A 16,363-nucleotide genomic window follows, 5' to 3' on the forward strand; every position below is an offset into this window, starting at 1 on the left:
TCTCAGCCCTGTTTGTACCATATCCTGAAACATATGACAGAATGACCCCACTTCTGTCCAAATTGCATTGCTTCCGCTTGAGGTTGAGGCTTGACTATTATTTAAATTGTGGATATCTGTGTATTGAGATAAGTACTTTCATCAACACAACTATTTGACTCTTCAGTTTACCTCACTAACACAAGTCAAGTTGAAAAGGATACACTCTCTAACCTTGTCTTATCAGGCAGCTTTAGCGTGGAACTCTCTCCCACTAGAATTAAGGTTAGAAATTAATTGAGAGGCCAACTGAAGCCAGGCTTTTCAGTTTCAGCCAAAACCAAATGTGTGGCTGAAATCCACTGATTGGTTTCAGCCAGAACTGATACTGGCCAGGCTCCACCCCCCCCCCCCAGACAGTACCCACTCCCCGCCGCCATCACACACACAGCCTTCCTCTCCCTCCCTTTCTCTCAGACTCACCTGTCAACACCCCCAGGCCTACCTTAGGTCTGGTGGCTAGTGGCCCAACCAGGGCAGGAGCAATTCACAGCTCCAATCTCAAAATGGCTGCTGTGACCTTCAGCGGCAGTGTCAAGAGACTGCAGCTAAAGGCAGCCATTTCCAGAGAAAAAGCTCTTCAAAAACCAGGTAAATGTGTTTCTATGGGAGAAGCAGTTTCTGATTTCTGCAGCATAGAACCCTTTATTACAGTGATACTTAGCCCTTAGGGAATTTCTCCTTTCAAACTATCTCTCGTCTGTTCTCTACTCTACCAGTCACAGACCTGAGCCAACAACACAGAGCAGTAAAAAGTATACCGACAAATCAGTGGCCAAAACTCTGTGATCCTCTGTCTCAACCTTCATGTGATGATGAGAAGGGCAGGCAAGTCTTAGCCTGAAGCTCTATATGAACATGAAATCAACCCCTTATGAGCCATTCCAATAGAGACAACATTTTTAGACTTTAAGGATAACAGAGTGCAAAGCAAAATATGTGATCAGAAAAATGGGAAAAAGGTATACCACTCACGCATCAAGTTCCTAAAACGTCCAGTGAAGCAAAGCGCCATCTGTAAAACAGGGAAAATCTAAATGCACATAAGTCATCCTCCTGGGACTGCCAGAATTTTCTCCCCTGTCCCTTACAAATTCTAAAGCTATCAGCAGAATACAGGAGTGGATATACGGGGACCCTTTAAGTATTAGGTATTCTAATTCTGCCCCAGAGGTTGAGTGTCGCAGGAATAAAGAATGTTTTTTGCGGATTCTTCATTCAAGAGCAAAAGTGCACCACTTTGGTCCTCAAGGGCCACAATCCAGTCAGCTATTCAGGATTTTGACAATGAATATGCATGAAATCTATTTGCATGCACTGCCTACATTATATGAACTAGATCTCATGCATATTCATTGTGGAAAGTTTGAAAACCTAACTGGGTTGTAGCCCTCAAGAATTGAGTTTGTGCGTCCTCCGTTCTAGATGGGTAACGAGTACATATGCCGATAATGGGATAGGATGGGCCGTCAGACTCTCCAGTCCAATCCAGTGGATATAGGAAGAAGAAAGAGACCAGAAATAGACAACAATAATATATCTTGAAGTTAAAAAAGACCTCTCCGTCCTTTTTCTCTAAGGGAAGATAATGTGCTGAATCTTATTTCAAATCCTTTCCATTGCCAAACAATATATACTGTATTTCAGTTGTATCAGTCAAAGCAGTTCACTGACTAAAATATAAACCAGAGAAAATAAAAGAACTATAAAGCAAAAGAGGAAAATAGAAAGTTACCAGGAAGGTAAAAGTTAAGTTTCCCCAATGTTGAGGGCAGCCCCCACTGTCCTAGGATCCTGAAGGGAAAGCAGAGAGAAAAGGTGGGTTTTTAAGGCAGATCTGAATTATAAATAGGCTTGTTCTGAGGGGACAGAGGCAGGGAGGGAATTCCAAAGGAAAGGGGGCCCCCGAGAGAAAAAAGCAGAGTGGCAAGTAGAGTTGAGAGCAGTAACCAAAGGAACAGAAGGGAGATGGGGTATAAGGAGCGATTAAAGAAGATAAATAAGCAGGAGTCCTGGAAATAATTTTTTTGAGTATAATGATAACTGAGTAAAAAGAGAATCTGGGGGAGAATCAACATTTTACAAATATTGAACTTCCCCTACCAAGTAATGGTCAGATCTTTCCAGGAGCTCAGATCCATTATAATACTATGGGCTGACATAACCTGGATAATGCCACTGAAAACTAGCCTTGCTTGCCCTAGCACTAGCCGGCTAATGCCAGCTTGGTCTAGGGGTGGAGCTAAGGTGGACCCAGGAGTTACCTGGTTACAGACAGCAAACCCTTTGCATTTATACCTTAGAGGTATTATATATCTCCTTTGCAATCTTTCCTCCAGAATATACATGTTTAGACCTTTGTCTGTCCCTTAAGCTTTATGACAGAGACTATTGACCATTTTAATGGCCTCCCTTTGCTCCAAGTCTATCTGATTTATGTCTTTCTGATGGTGCAGTCTCTAGAATTGCACACAATGGGGCCGATTACATAACTGGGGCAACCCCTTTTAGAGGTCCCAGTGCCGTGTAGTGAGAACCCATTCTATAATAGCATCTAGAATGCTATTGCAACATAGACCTGGCATAACTGTGGTTGCATAAATGCAGCAAGAGCATGTTATGTAAGTTGCATGCATAAGTGGTAAACATACATATGTCCAACTCATGTGAAGAATACTTCCTTTGCATTTATGCACTATCCCCCAGATTCTAAATAGTACGGTTAGAGATCCGTGCCGAAATCCAGCAAGATTCTATAACAATGCACGCAACTTAATTGGCGTAGCAAGCTAATTAGAGTTGATAACAGCACTTAACAAGCAATAATTAGAATTTACGTGCTAAACTCGCTAAGCATATTCTGTAACGCAGTGCACCTAACTTCTAACACATGCAGGCAAAAAGTGGCGTGGTTATGGGTGGAGAAATGGGTGTTTTTGTGGGCATGCTTAGTTATAGAATATAGCCCATAGCTTTGTTCTAACATACACAGTGATTCTTATGTTGCCTAAGACTTCCAAACAATTCTTGCCATAGTTTCAGAATTCATACCACGCATGTTTGAATCCCATTACCGTTTCATCTCCTCCCGCGGGAGGTGGTGGAGATGAAAACGGTAATGGAATTCAAACATGCGTGGGATAAACACAAAGGAATCCTGTTTAGTAGGAATGGTTCCGTGGAATCTTAGCGGAGATTGGGTTGCGACGCCGGTAATTGAGAAACAAAACGGGAGCTGGGCAGACTTCTACGGTCTATGCCCTGATCGTGACTGAATAGATAGGGAGGGGCTGGAGTGTAAATTTTAAGGGGCTTCGATGTTAGCTTCAGAACTTAGTACAAGAACAGTGCTGGGCAGACTTCTATGGTCTATGTCCTGAAAAAGGCAAGGACAAATCAACACTCGGGTATACAGTGGGGGAAATAAGTATTTGATCCCTTGCTGATTTTGTAAGTTTGCCCACTGACAAAGACATGAGCAGCCCATAATTGAAGGGTAGGTTATTGGTAACAGTGAGAGATAGCACATCACAAATTAAATCCGGAAAATCACATTGTGGAAAGTATATGAATTTATTTGCATTCTGCAGAGGGAAATAAGTATTTGATCCCCCACCAACCAGTAAGAGATCTGGCCCCTACAGACCAGGTAGATGCTCCAAATCAACTCGTTACCTGCATGACAGACAGCTGTCGGCAATGGTCACCTGTATGAAAGACACCTGTCCACAGACTCAGTGAATCAGTCAGACTCTAACCTCTACAAAATGGCCAAGAGCAAGGAGCTGTCTAAGGATGTCAGGGACAAGATCATACACCTGCACAAGGCTGGAATGGGCTACAAAACCATCAGTAAGACGCTGGGCGAGAAGTAGACAACTGTTGGTGCCATAGTAATAAAATGGAAGAAGTACAAAATGACTGTCAATCGACAAAGATCTGGGACTCCACGCAAAATCTCACCTCGTGGGGTATCCTTGATCATGAGGAAGGTTAGAAATCAGCCTACAACTACAAGGGGGGAACTTGTCAATGATCTCAAGGCAGCTGGGACCACTGTCACCACGAAAACCATTGGTAACACATTACGACATAACGGATTGCAATCCTGCAGTGCCCGCAAGATCCCCTGCTCCGGAAGGCACATGTGACGGCCCGTCTGAAGTTTGCCAGTGAACACCTGGATGATGCCGAGAGTGATTGGGAGAAGGTGCTGTGGTCAGATGAGACAAAAATTGAGCTCTTTGGCATGAACTCAACTCGCCGTGTTTGGAGGAAGAGAAATGCTACCTATGACCCAAAGAACACCGTCCCCACTGTCAAGCATGGAGGTGGAAATGTTATGTTTGGGGGTGTTTCTCTGCTAAGGGCACAGGACTACTTCACCGCATCAATGGGAGAATGGATGGGGCCATGTACCGTACAATTCTGAGTGACACACCTCCTTCCCTCCGCCAGGGCCTTAAAAATGGGTCGTGGCTGGGTCTTCCAGCACGACAATGACCCAAAACATACAGCCAAGGCACAAAGGCCACCCCCCCCCACCCCCCCCCCCCCCCCCCCCCCCCACCACCAAAGAAAGTGGTACTCAGGAAGAAGCACCATTAGGGTCATGGAGTGGCCTAGCCAGTCACCAGACCTTAATCCCATTGAAAACTTATGGAGGGAGCTGAAGCTGCGAGTTGCCAAGCGACAGCCCAGAACTCTTAATGATTTAGAGATGATCTGCAAAGAGGAGTGGACCAAAATTCCTCCTGACATGTGTGCAAACCTCATCATCAACTACAGAAGACGTCTGACCGCTGTGCTTGCCAACAAGGGTTTTGCCACCAAGTATTAGGTCTTGTTTGCCAGAGGGATTAAATACTTATTTCCCTCTGCAGAATGCAAATAAATTCATATACTTTCCACAATGTGATTTTCCGGATTTAATTTGTGATGTGCTATCTCTCACTGTTACCAATAACCTACCCTTCAATTATGGGCTGCTCATGTCTTTGTCAGTGGGCAAACTTACAAAATCAGCAAGGGATCAATACTTATTTCCCCCACTGTACATATAAAGTATCACATACCATGTAAAATGAGTTTATCTTGTTGGGCAGACTGGATGGACCGTACAGGTCTTTATCTGCTGTCATTTACTATGTTAGTATGTTAGTGCAAATGATCATATTCACAAAACATTGGGATATACTATCAGGTTCATTTTCAAATGAAATAGATGTTCAAAAAGTGACATAAGTCAGCATTTGGAAGTTTATCTCACAGCAACATCCAAATCAGTATTATCGAAACCTCTTTTTGGACGTCTTTCTCTGAAGTTCATCAGAAGGACGTCCAAATCGCAAGGGGGCGTGCTAGGGATGAGTTCAAGGCGAGACTTTGGCATTCCTAAGACATGGACGTCTTTCAACAATAATGGACAAAACAAAGACGTCCAAGACTAAAACTTAGATGTTTTGAGCTAGACCAGTTTTTATAGCAAATAGCTGCAGTGGGAATTGAGCCCACTTCCCCAGGATCAAGGTCTGCTGCACTGGCCACTAGGCTACTCCTCTAGTCCACACAGGAGGTGCCCCAAATGGCCAGGTGACCACCTCCCCTTACTCCCCCAAATCACAAAACATTTTTCCAAACAACATTTTCAAAAAGAATAGATAGACTTTGTTTTGTAGAAAATGACCTTTCCTGTTCTGATTTTGGACGTTTTACAAAAAAACGTCCAAATTCAGACTTAGATGTCATATCCAAAAATGCTCCTTCTGCATTTGACTTGCCCAAAGTCACAAGGAGCAGCAGTGGGAATTGAACCCATGTGGCCGGGGATCAAAGCCCACTGCACTAACCATTAAGCCACTCCTCCTCTGTTTTGGACATCTTGCATTTGGACACCTTTTGTTCGAAAATGGACCAAAAGAAGGGAAGTCCAAATCACAGGACGCCCATAGTATTTTCGAACACAAAAGATAGACGTCCATCTTTTTCGAAAATGACCTTCTTTCCTGTTTGGAATTTGGACGTCTTTGTAAAACGTCCAAATTCTTATTTAGACGTTTCTTTTGAAAATGCCCCTCTATGTCATGTTGTAACCTCTCGTTTTGGTGCCCTCTCAGATGATGCTGCTCATGTTTTCCTTGAAGAAGTTGATGAAGAAAAGGCCAATGTCAAACCCTACTTTACCAAGACACTGACTAATATGGAAGTTGTAGAAGGAAGTGCTGCTAGATTTGACTGTAAAATCGAAGGTAATGTGCCTTTTTGTTTCTTTTTTTGGAGGTGGGGTCTCCTTCTATTCTTTTTTATTTTGCTGCTATCTCTTCTTTTCAGAAATTGGCCGGAAGCAAGACTGTACTGATGTGCTTAAAAATTATGCTCAGAAATTAGGCCTGCCATTCATTTACATAAATTTATCAGCCTAGTGCTAAACTCCTTTTTTTTCCCCTCCCTAAATTCACCCCTGTTTCTCCTAACTTTAGGAGTGTGAAAGACAATTCTATAACTGGGCACATGCAATTACCCCCCGGGTGTACGCCTCAAGGGGGTACAGGGAGCAGCCGCGCGGCTATCAACTCCGCCGGTCTCTCTCTGACATTACTTCCTGTACTGGGGCAAGGAACTGACAGAGCCGACAGCCGCGTGACTGCTCCCTGCACTCCCAGGAGATGGTGTGCCCGGGGGGGGGGGGGGTGGAGGTGATGCACTGCAGGGGCATAGCCAGACTTCAGCGGGAGGGGAGTCCAGAGCCCGAGGTGAGGGGGCATATTTTAGTCCCCCCCCCCCCCCCCGGCACCGCCGACTCCCTCCCCGCCATTGCTGACCCCCACCACCACCACCAACTTTGACAACCCCTGCCGACAACCCTCTCGCCACCAACCCTCCGCCGTTGCCGTGGGCTACCTTTGCTGATGGGGACCCCAATCCCTGCCAGCCGAGGTCCTCTTCTTCCCGCGAAGGCTTCGTTCTTTTTCTGATGTCCTGCATGTTGTATGTGCAGGACATCAGACTCACAGAAACAGAACGAAGCCTTCGCGGGAAGAAGAGGACCTCGGCTGGTGGGGATTGGGGTCCCCCCACCAGCAAAGGTAGTCCACGGCGACGACGGCAGCAGCGGGGGAAGGATGGCGGTGGGAGGGGGGTCAAGAAGGTCGTCAGCAGGAGGGGGGGTCAAGAGGGTCATCGGCAGGGGGGTCCAGGGCCAAATCTACGGGGGCCCAGGCCTCCGTGGCCCCATATAGCTACGCCACTGATGCACTGTGGGTTGCACCCTGGGTGGCAGCCAACCTAGGAATGTCACTGAAGTGCACAGAAAAGCCCCACTTACACATGTAAGTGCACTATGCACTATTCTATGAAAGGACATGTAAGTACCATAGCATATAAATTATCAGTATGTATAGAATTGATTACTATGAAAATTAGTTGTTTGTAAGAAGCAAAATAGATAATAAAACACTAATAAATGACATTACTAAAAAAAAAAAAGGACAAATATATAGATCATAACGTGCCAATTTTAATGAAGAAACAATCTATATATATAAAACTCACCCTCAACGTTCTATTGGCTTCTGACGTCACTGAAGCCAAGGTTCGTATGTTCGAAGCTCTGAAGCCTCAAAAATCACAGTCTCTGGGCCCCGCCCTCGCGTCAAACGTTATGACGTTGAGAGCGGAGGCGGAGCAATTCACCGCCCTCGCGTCAAACGTTATGACGTTGAGGGCGGAGGTGGAGCAATTCACCAACATCGACGACGGGTTGGGGGGGGGGGGGGGCCACAGGAAAGCCTTGCTAGCGCCCGTTTCATTGGCTCCAGAAACGGGCCTTTTTTTTTACTAGTCTGCAATAAATGTATAGTGCAGTGGTTCCCAAACCTGGTCCTGGAGACAATCCAGCCAGTCAGATTTTCAGGATATGTACAATGAATATTCATGAGAGAGATTTGCATGCACTGCCTCCACTGTGATATTCAGACCGTGGGCGTTAAGATTGGCTAACTCTCACAGTTGGTGCTGAGCCCGGATATTCAATGCTGTGCCATGTCTGGTGACCGCCATTGAATAACCAGTTTATTTTTGGCCAGGACGGGCCAAAGATATCCCATGTTTTCACGCGGCGAAATATGGCCGCTACGCCAGCTTTAAAAAATCGGCGGATAGCCAGTTATGTCGGGGCAGGGGCGTATCTACGTGGGGGCCACGGGGGCCTGGTCCCCCGTAGATTTGGCCCTGGACCCCCCCTGCCGACGACCCTTTCCACCCCCCTCCCGCCGCCAACCCGCCGTCGCCTATCTTTGCTGGTGGGGGACCCCAACCCCCGCCAGACGAGGTCCTCTCTTCTGTTGCAGCAAAGCTTCCTGTTCTGAGTCTGACGTCCTGCATGTACAACGTGCAGGACGTCATACTCAGAATTTGAAACTGAAGGAAGCTTTGCTGCAACGGAAGAGAGGATCTCGGCTGGCGGGGGTTGGGGTCCCCCGCCAGCTTTGCAACGGAAGGACCTCGGCTGGCAGGGGTGGGGTTCCCCCGCCAGCAAAGGTAGGCGACGGCGGCGAGGGAGGGTTGGCGGTGGGAGGAGGGGTGGAGAGGGTCGTCAGCACGGGGGGGGTCAAAGTTGGCGGCGGGGGGGTCGGCGGCGCCGGGGGGGTTTATAATATGCCCCCTCACTCTGGCTCTGGCCCCCCCTCCCGCCGATGTCCAGATACGCCTCTGATGTCGGGTGATATAACCAGCTATCTGCTAGACACTAAGAGGGAATATTAAGCGGAGTGTAGACGGTTATTCTCAGCTGAATATGGGCATATAAGGTAGTTAAGCACTATTTAACCGGTCAGCAGTCATTCAGGCCGGTTACATAGTGCTGAATATCGAGGGGGGGAAGGTGTTTAAAAACACAAGGCCCCTTTTACCAAGCTGCGACAAAAGGGGGCCAGCGCTGGCATCGGCACGTGTTTTACATGCACGCCAAGGCCCCCTTTTACCGCAGCTGGTAAAAGAGAAGTCTTGCTTTCATATAGGAAATAGCTAGGCGACAAGTAAAGCACTTGCCGCGTGGCCATTTCAGGGGGTGGGGCCCTTACCCCCACCCACTGAGTTGGCAGTAAGGGCTTCCGCGTTTTTGTAGCGCCGGAAATGACAGCGTGCTAGGGGTGGGAAATACCACCAGGTTGCTGCAGTAGCCTGGCGGTACTTCCTGTATAGCGAGCCTGTTAGGCTTCCTGCCGCTTAGTAAAAGGAGCCCGCAATGCGCATTTAAAAAATGAAGTATCACATTACATTGATATATGTAAAATAAAAGAGTGATCACACCGTCTGTCTCTACACAGTTCCAAAACGCTGCGCAACCTCATACTGTGAACCATTCTGTGATGATTTTACTTGAAAGAGTGTCTTGCCTTCATGAGATATAATTTGCTAATGAAATTTTAAAAAATGACTGAGAATGTAGGCGCCATGTAGGCGCCTATAGGGATATTGTAGGCATGTACATGGGTAACATGCATAAATGGTTAATGCGCGTTAAAAACATTAATGCACCTATAACGCTGCTCAGTAAACAGGGCCCTAATAGAGCAAATACAGGGGTGTATTTTAAAAAGTCGGTAATGTCTAAGATGCCTTTTAAAAAGAAGAAACTCCTGCACAAATTTGATTGGCGTGTTATGTAGGAGTGTTTGGTATCACCTGCAGTCACTGTCGGTTGACTAATATGTTTTAACAAACATAATACTATGAATTTCTAATAGCTCACTGAGAAACAGGAAATACATGCTTGCATACAGATAAATTAAACATATCCACTAATGTCAACTCTTAACAAGGATTAAAAAAATGTAATGAATACGTGAATGGTGAAATGGATGTATGGGTAAGGAGTGAAATGATATAAAATAAATGTTACTGTGCAAAAACCAAGACTGTCTGTGACTTATTTAATCAAATGAAAAGGGGACTGATAAATATTGTGACACACAATGAGGGGCATAATCAAAAGGGACGCCCAAGTTTTGCTGAGGACGTCCTTGCAAAACGTCCCGGTGGAGGGGCGGGGAAACCTGTATTATCGAAACAAGATGGACTTCCAGCTTTCGTTTTGATAATACAGTTGGGGACGCCCAAATCTTGACAATTAGGTCATCCTTAGACTTGGTCGTTTCTGATTTTCGGTGATAATCGAAACCAAGGATGCCCATCACAGAAACGACCAAATGCAAGCCCTTTGATCATGGGAGGAGCCGGCATTCGTAGTGCACTAGTTCCCCTCACATGCCAGGACACCAACTGGGCACCCTAGTGGGCACTGCAGTGGACTTCATAAATTGCTCCCAAACCTTGTGTGCTGAGCCCCACAAAACCCACTACCCACAAAACCCACTACCCACAACTGTACACCACTACCATAGCCCTCACGGGTGGAGGGGGGCACATAGATGTGGGTACAGTGGGTTTGTTGTGGGTTTTGGAGGGCTCACATTTACCACCACAAGTGTAACAGGTAGGGGGGAAGGATGGGCCTGGGTCCGCCTGCCTGAAGTGCACTGCACCCGCTAAAACTGCTCCAGGGACCTGCATACTGCTGTGATGGACCTGAGTATGACATTTGAGGCTGGCACAAAATATTTTTAAAGATGTTTTTTTAGGGGAGGAGGGGGTTAGTGACCACTGGGGGAGTAAGGGGAGGTCATCCCCGATTCTCTCCGGTTTGTGTCGAAAGATGAGCGTCCTTCTCTTTCAAAAATGAGCTGCAAAACCATTTCTCACGTGTGCCGTATTATGCCTTTGTTCCACCAAATCTCTGAGCAAGTGAATTTCCTAAAATGTTAAACAGAAAACAAGTGGTAAAAACCACCGTTCTTTTGTCATATTACAGGCTATCCTGACCCTGAGGTGATCTGGTACAAAGACGGTCAACCGATCAAGGAGACCCGCCACTTCCAGATTGACTATGACGAAGATGGGAACTGTGCTTTGACCATTTCGGAGGTTTGTGGGGATGATGATGCTGAATACACTTGCAAGGCTGTTAACAGCTTAGGGGATGCAACTTGTACTGCAGAGCTGATTGTGGAAGTGATGGGAAAAGATGAGGAAGAGGAAGAAGAAGAAGAGGAGGAGGAGGAGGAAGAAGAATGAAACATCTACAAGGAGGGGAAATGTCCAACATCACAACCTAGGGGACTGTTCATTGTGACTGTGTAAAATGAATTGTTAGGTTCACCTACAATGAAGAATCCTGGTTTAGGTTTTTGGCAGAGGTGGGTTCTTCAGCGTGATCAGTTGACACCTGTTTGCTGTATTTCAGGGCATTACTCTGGATTGCCAGGCACTTTATGTTGCTGTAGGGATCAGATTTAATTTAAGAAAACCAGATCTTGGATGCCCAGCTCGCGCTGATCCACCATTTTAATAATTACATGAGTTTTAAAGCAGTTCATTCTGTGAGATCGTTAGCAAAAGCTAAGACAAAGCAGAATTGATGATAAAACCCTAAAGCCACTGCTCGTCAAGAGGGGATCCTTGCTAGCCCAGTTGTTAGGGTATCTTACGTATCGATCCCCATAGAAATCTTTTGACAGATGACCTCAGCAGTTCTGTATATTTAGAACATAGATTTCCTGACGCATTCTTCTCTGTGTTTAGTGCCTAATATATTGCTGAAAATTGATCCAAACGCGCCTTGGTCTTATCAAAACTCTCTGGATGTTTTCTTTCTAACCACATTTTTTTTCTCCCTACCACCATACTCCAGGTACATTTTCACCTTAATGCCACCCTTCCCAAGCATACCTATGTTATCTGTACAACATGCATGTTTCTTCAGGACATACAGCCTCATGTTTCTAAATAGATTTCCTCTCAGCTAGCCTGCATGTGACCTTACACTAAGCTGAAAGGCACTCTGCCAATATGCATTGACTTAGTACGGGCCCAGTCTGGTTAAAGGTCTTAAGGTTGTTTGGGTTCCATCGTATCCTCTATGTTCATTCACCTTTCCACAAAGTTTTCACCATCTGCACAAACCCAAATTCTCACCAGGAAGTGAGGAAGAGTATTTAGTAGCTACAGAACAATGTATTTTTCAGCTGCACCTACTTACTGGAGCCTGGGATGTAGCATTAAAACTCCACAGGTTGAAGCATAGCTGTCTGCCTTTGGCAAAAGGCTTCACTCTTTCTCTGGCCAGAAAAGTAACTGAACATGTAGAAGTCTACTGAGGTAGTAGTTTATTTAATACTTCATATAGTGATGTGAAATGTTAGCTGTGAATACTCTATAGAGGGTAGAGGACAGTATATATGTTTAAGTATGCAGATGTATTTCTATATGGACTAATAGGGTCCACTACAAAATCCAAAATGAGTGTGAAGACATGAAATATAATAATTGTAAAAAAAAATGTCTCACAGTGACAAATTACTTTGAGACATTTTTTACTATTTCTAAATGGACTAATCGGTGCATACATCGGCAGGAAAGTTTGACAAAGTCCCTTATGAGGACTACTGGATTGTAGAAACTAGTTATATAGATTGAAAAAAAAAACATTGCATCATCGTTCAAGTCCTCATAAACATTACTAGTACAGAAAAAAAAAAGATTTAAGTGCCAATATGCTTAATGAAACATTTCAAGTTGGACTTTTGGACTAGTCCAGATTTAACACTTACCCAAAACCTCTAGATTTGCAGTCCCAATAGTTCCTGTGTTCTGAATGCCTTTGAGATAGGGGTTAAATCATAAATTTAAATAAATACCCAGAGAAACAAGTAGATATCTGATCATCTAGCTCTAGACCTCTTACATTTTATGCATTGTTTGAGGTTTAGATTGGTAAGTGCAGCTTTGGTAAGGTTTTGTGTGCTGTCCTCATAAGGACTGTTCTGTATATGAACATATGCGTATATGTATATAGACAAACAGATACATAAAAGTAAGTGTGCAGAATGGCAAAATGTTAAGTCCCCCATTTCTGGAGAAATTACAAAAACAGATTTCAAATGATGTTAGCTGGAGACGGCCATAGGTTACAGAAACGTAGTCTGGGTTGAATGCATCTTTTTCAGATATCTTTGCATAAACCATTCTGGCGTTCATTTTGGAATTGTATCAGAAAGGCCCCTGGCCTTAGGGCTCTGTTTATCAAGGAGCTGAGCTTTTTTTTTTCTTTTCACAATTAGAATTTGCGCTGGAATTACGTGAAAATCAGCACATGTTAATGTTCGTGTCAATCTCATTCTGCGCTAAGGCTTGGCCTCTCTTCCCAAATTTGCATTGTGCCGCTCTCCACTCACCCGTTCTTTTCCTCGAGGAAAGCTTGCTGGTGTGACATACTGACTTTTGAACAAGCAAGCCAAAACTTTACTGGAAGGCAAATCACAAATCTAAGAGAGACGTAAAGTGTATTTCCACAAACTTCCTTTTTCATAGAAGAATGAATAGTCCTTTGGTTTTGCTTCAGCAGTTAAATTAGATATTATCGTAAAATAGTACATCTATAAAAACTAAACCAAATAATATCAATGAATCACTCCATTACAGTGTCAACTGTATGTCTTTACATGCCAAAAAAACAGAGCTCAAACCCATGTACACAAAATCGTTCTCTTTAAATATTTCTGCATCCTTACATTCTTCAACTGCAACAGCAGAGAATACTTTGGTCTAAGAGAAGGAGATAAAAATCAGAAAATTGTGAGCCGAAGATAAAGTGCAATTGTAGGTATGCCTAGGTTTGCATGGATAGGCCCTTACCTGGTATGCCAAAACGCCTACCGTGTCTGCTAATATAATGGAAGATATGAGAAATGGAATGTTCTGACACGGTTCAGAGACACCTCACAGCTAAACAGAAAAGAGGGGAAACGCCCCCCCCCCCCCCCCCCCCCCCCCCCGGAAAAAGAACTGTGATCTCTTCTCATCAGCAATAAAAGTGATTTATGCACACGGACTTTGCAGTACTTCCACAGAATTCGCACTTTCCGCCTTTTGTTATTTGTGTGCAGGTAATATCAGATACCATAAGCTGATATGCATACAGAGGTCCAAAGAGAGTTGCTGCATATCATTCCAAATAGATATAGATATATAGATATATATACATTTTAACTATTTTATCCTCTTCCAGATTTTGTGTGTGTGAAGACCATTTTGAACTTCAAGGCTGTATCTGTAACAAAACTTTGTGTGGACTTTAAGAGGGGCAAGCAAACTAACTAGTGGCCTAGTGGTTAGGGTGGTGGACTTTGGTCCTGGGGAACTGAGGAACTGAGTTCGATTCCCACTTCAGGCACAGGCAGCTCCTTGTGACTCTGGGCAAGTCACTTAACCCTCCACTGCCCCATGTAAGCTGCATTGAGCCTGCCATGAGTGGGAAAGCGCAGGGTACAAATGTAACAAAAATAAAATAGATACTATTGGAGATTCTACATGGAATGTTGCTACTATTGGAGATTCTACATGGAATGTTGCTATTCCACTAGCAACATTCCATGTAGAAGGCTGCGCAGGCTTCTGTTTCTGTGAGTCTGACGTCCTGCATGTACGTGTAGGACGTCAGACTCACAGAAGCAGAAGCCTGCGAGGCCACATTGGTGATCTGCAAGGGCCGACTTCTACATGGAATGTTGGAATAGCAACATTCCATGTAGAATCTCCAATAGTAGCAACAGTGGAGGAGTGGCCTAGTGGTTAGGGTGGTGGACTTTGGAACTGAGGAACTGAGTTCGATTCCCACTTCAGGCACAGGCAGCTCCTTGTGACTCTGGGCAAGTCACTTAACCCTCCATTGCCCCATGTAAGCCGCATTGAGCCTGCCATGAGTGGGAAAGTGCGGGGTACAAATGTAACAAAAAAAAAACTATGTGTTTGTTTACGCTGTCATTTCACTATCAACCTTAGGATATTTGATATTACCTAGTCTTATGCATCATATTTGAATTCTGACTCTAGCACGGTGGATCGCACAACTGGTTTTTATGACCACTTTGCTTTTTTGTTGTTGCTTAGTTTATATTGCAGGCATGTCTTATTTGTAATGGGTAAAGAAAAAAAAACCCAAACTTTTTCGTAAAATAACCACAGCATTGACACAAGCGCCCTTTCAAAGGAAGGTTTTGAAACTGACAAGAGTTTTTCTCACTGTTAACTGTGCTTAGGCAATTTTTTAATTTTTTTTTTTGCTTTGTTTTTTTTTTTGTTTTGTTTGGTTTGGTTTTTTAATTTTACCTTAACAAAATTACAAGATCAGTTTCTGAGTCTATTAAAATATCTGGATTGCAAGAATTGAGAACACAACAAGTTCTAGCTACTCACTCTTTCTGAATAAATATTTCCACAAAGCAACGCTGTTTGTATAATCCATTGCAGGCTCTCTGTTTTATTTAAAATAAGAAAGCCAAATATAATTTTCAAGTCTGTTTGAAAAGGCATGTGTCTGTATTCTTCATGAAAATGGAATAAGTTGTCAAAATTGTGCTAATGCTTGTTTTATTTAAAATTGACTTGGAGGGGCATAATCGAACGGCGCCGGCAAAATCGATGGCCGGCCAACTTCGGGGCCGGCGCTGTAAGAGGGCAGAGCCAAGCGTATTTTTGAAATACGCTTGGCGCCGGCCAAATCGCTCACCGGGTTTAGAATAGGATTGCCAGCAGATCGCCAGGTATAGATGAGATGGCTGGCTCTGATTTTCAGCCATAATGGAAACTGGACCCGGCCACCTCAAACCCAGCGAAATGCAAGGCTTCTGGCCGTGGGAGGAGCCAGCATTTGTAGTGCACTGGCCTCCCTGACATACCAGGACACCAACCGGGCACCCTAGGGGACACTTAGAAAATCTTTTTAAAAAAAGCAAAATTAGCTTCCAGGTGCATAGCATCCTTCCCTTGTGTGCTGAGCCCCCCAAATCCTCCCCCCCCCCCCCAAACCCCACTGCCCACAAGTCTACACCATTACCATAGCCCTAAGAGGTGAAGGGGGGCACCTATATGTGGGTATAGTGGGTTTTGGGGGGGGGGTTGGAGGGCTCAACATTAACCACCACAAGTGTAACAGGTGGGGTGGGGGATGGGCCTGGGTCCTCTTGCCTGAAGTGCAGTGCACCCACTAAAAACTGCTCCAGGGACCTGCATACTACTGTCGGGGAGCTGGCATACAGGCTGGCAAAAAATGTTTTAATTGTTTTTTTTTGTGTGTGGGAGGGGGTTGGTGACCACTGGGGGAGTAAGGGGAGGTGATCTCCGCTTCCCTTCGGTGGTCGTTTGGTTAGTTGGGGCTCTTTTTTGGGACTTGGTCCTAAAAATACATGGACCAAGTCCAGCCGGCGAA

General features: G+C 44.8%; 1 protein-coding gene across 1 annotated transcript in view; it reads left to right on the forward strand.

The window, feature by feature from the left end:
* The window catches only part of LOC115473714 (myosin light chain kinase, smooth muscle-like), a 673,403-nt gene extending 659,480 nt beyond the window's left edge, over positions 1-13,923 (forward strand). Inside the window, exons 32-33 of the mRNA XM_030208760.1 lie at positions 6,156-6,287; positions 10,910-13,923. Of these exons, the coding sequence (XP_030064620.1) occupies positions 6,156-6,287; positions 10,910-11,172 (395 nt within the window). The 3' untranslated portion in view covers positions 11,173-13,923. The remainder of the gene's footprint in view (positions 1-6,155; positions 6,288-10,909) is intronic.
* Positions 13,924-16,363: the final 2,440 nt, after the last annotated feature.

This window comes from Microcaecilia unicolor, chromosome 7 (assembly GCF_901765095.1).
Source record: "Microcaecilia unicolor chromosome 7, aMicUni1.1, whole genome shotgun sequence".
Taxonomy (NCBI): domain Eukaryota; kingdom Metazoa; phylum Chordata; class Amphibia; order Gymnophiona; family Siphonopidae; genus Microcaecilia; species Microcaecilia unicolor.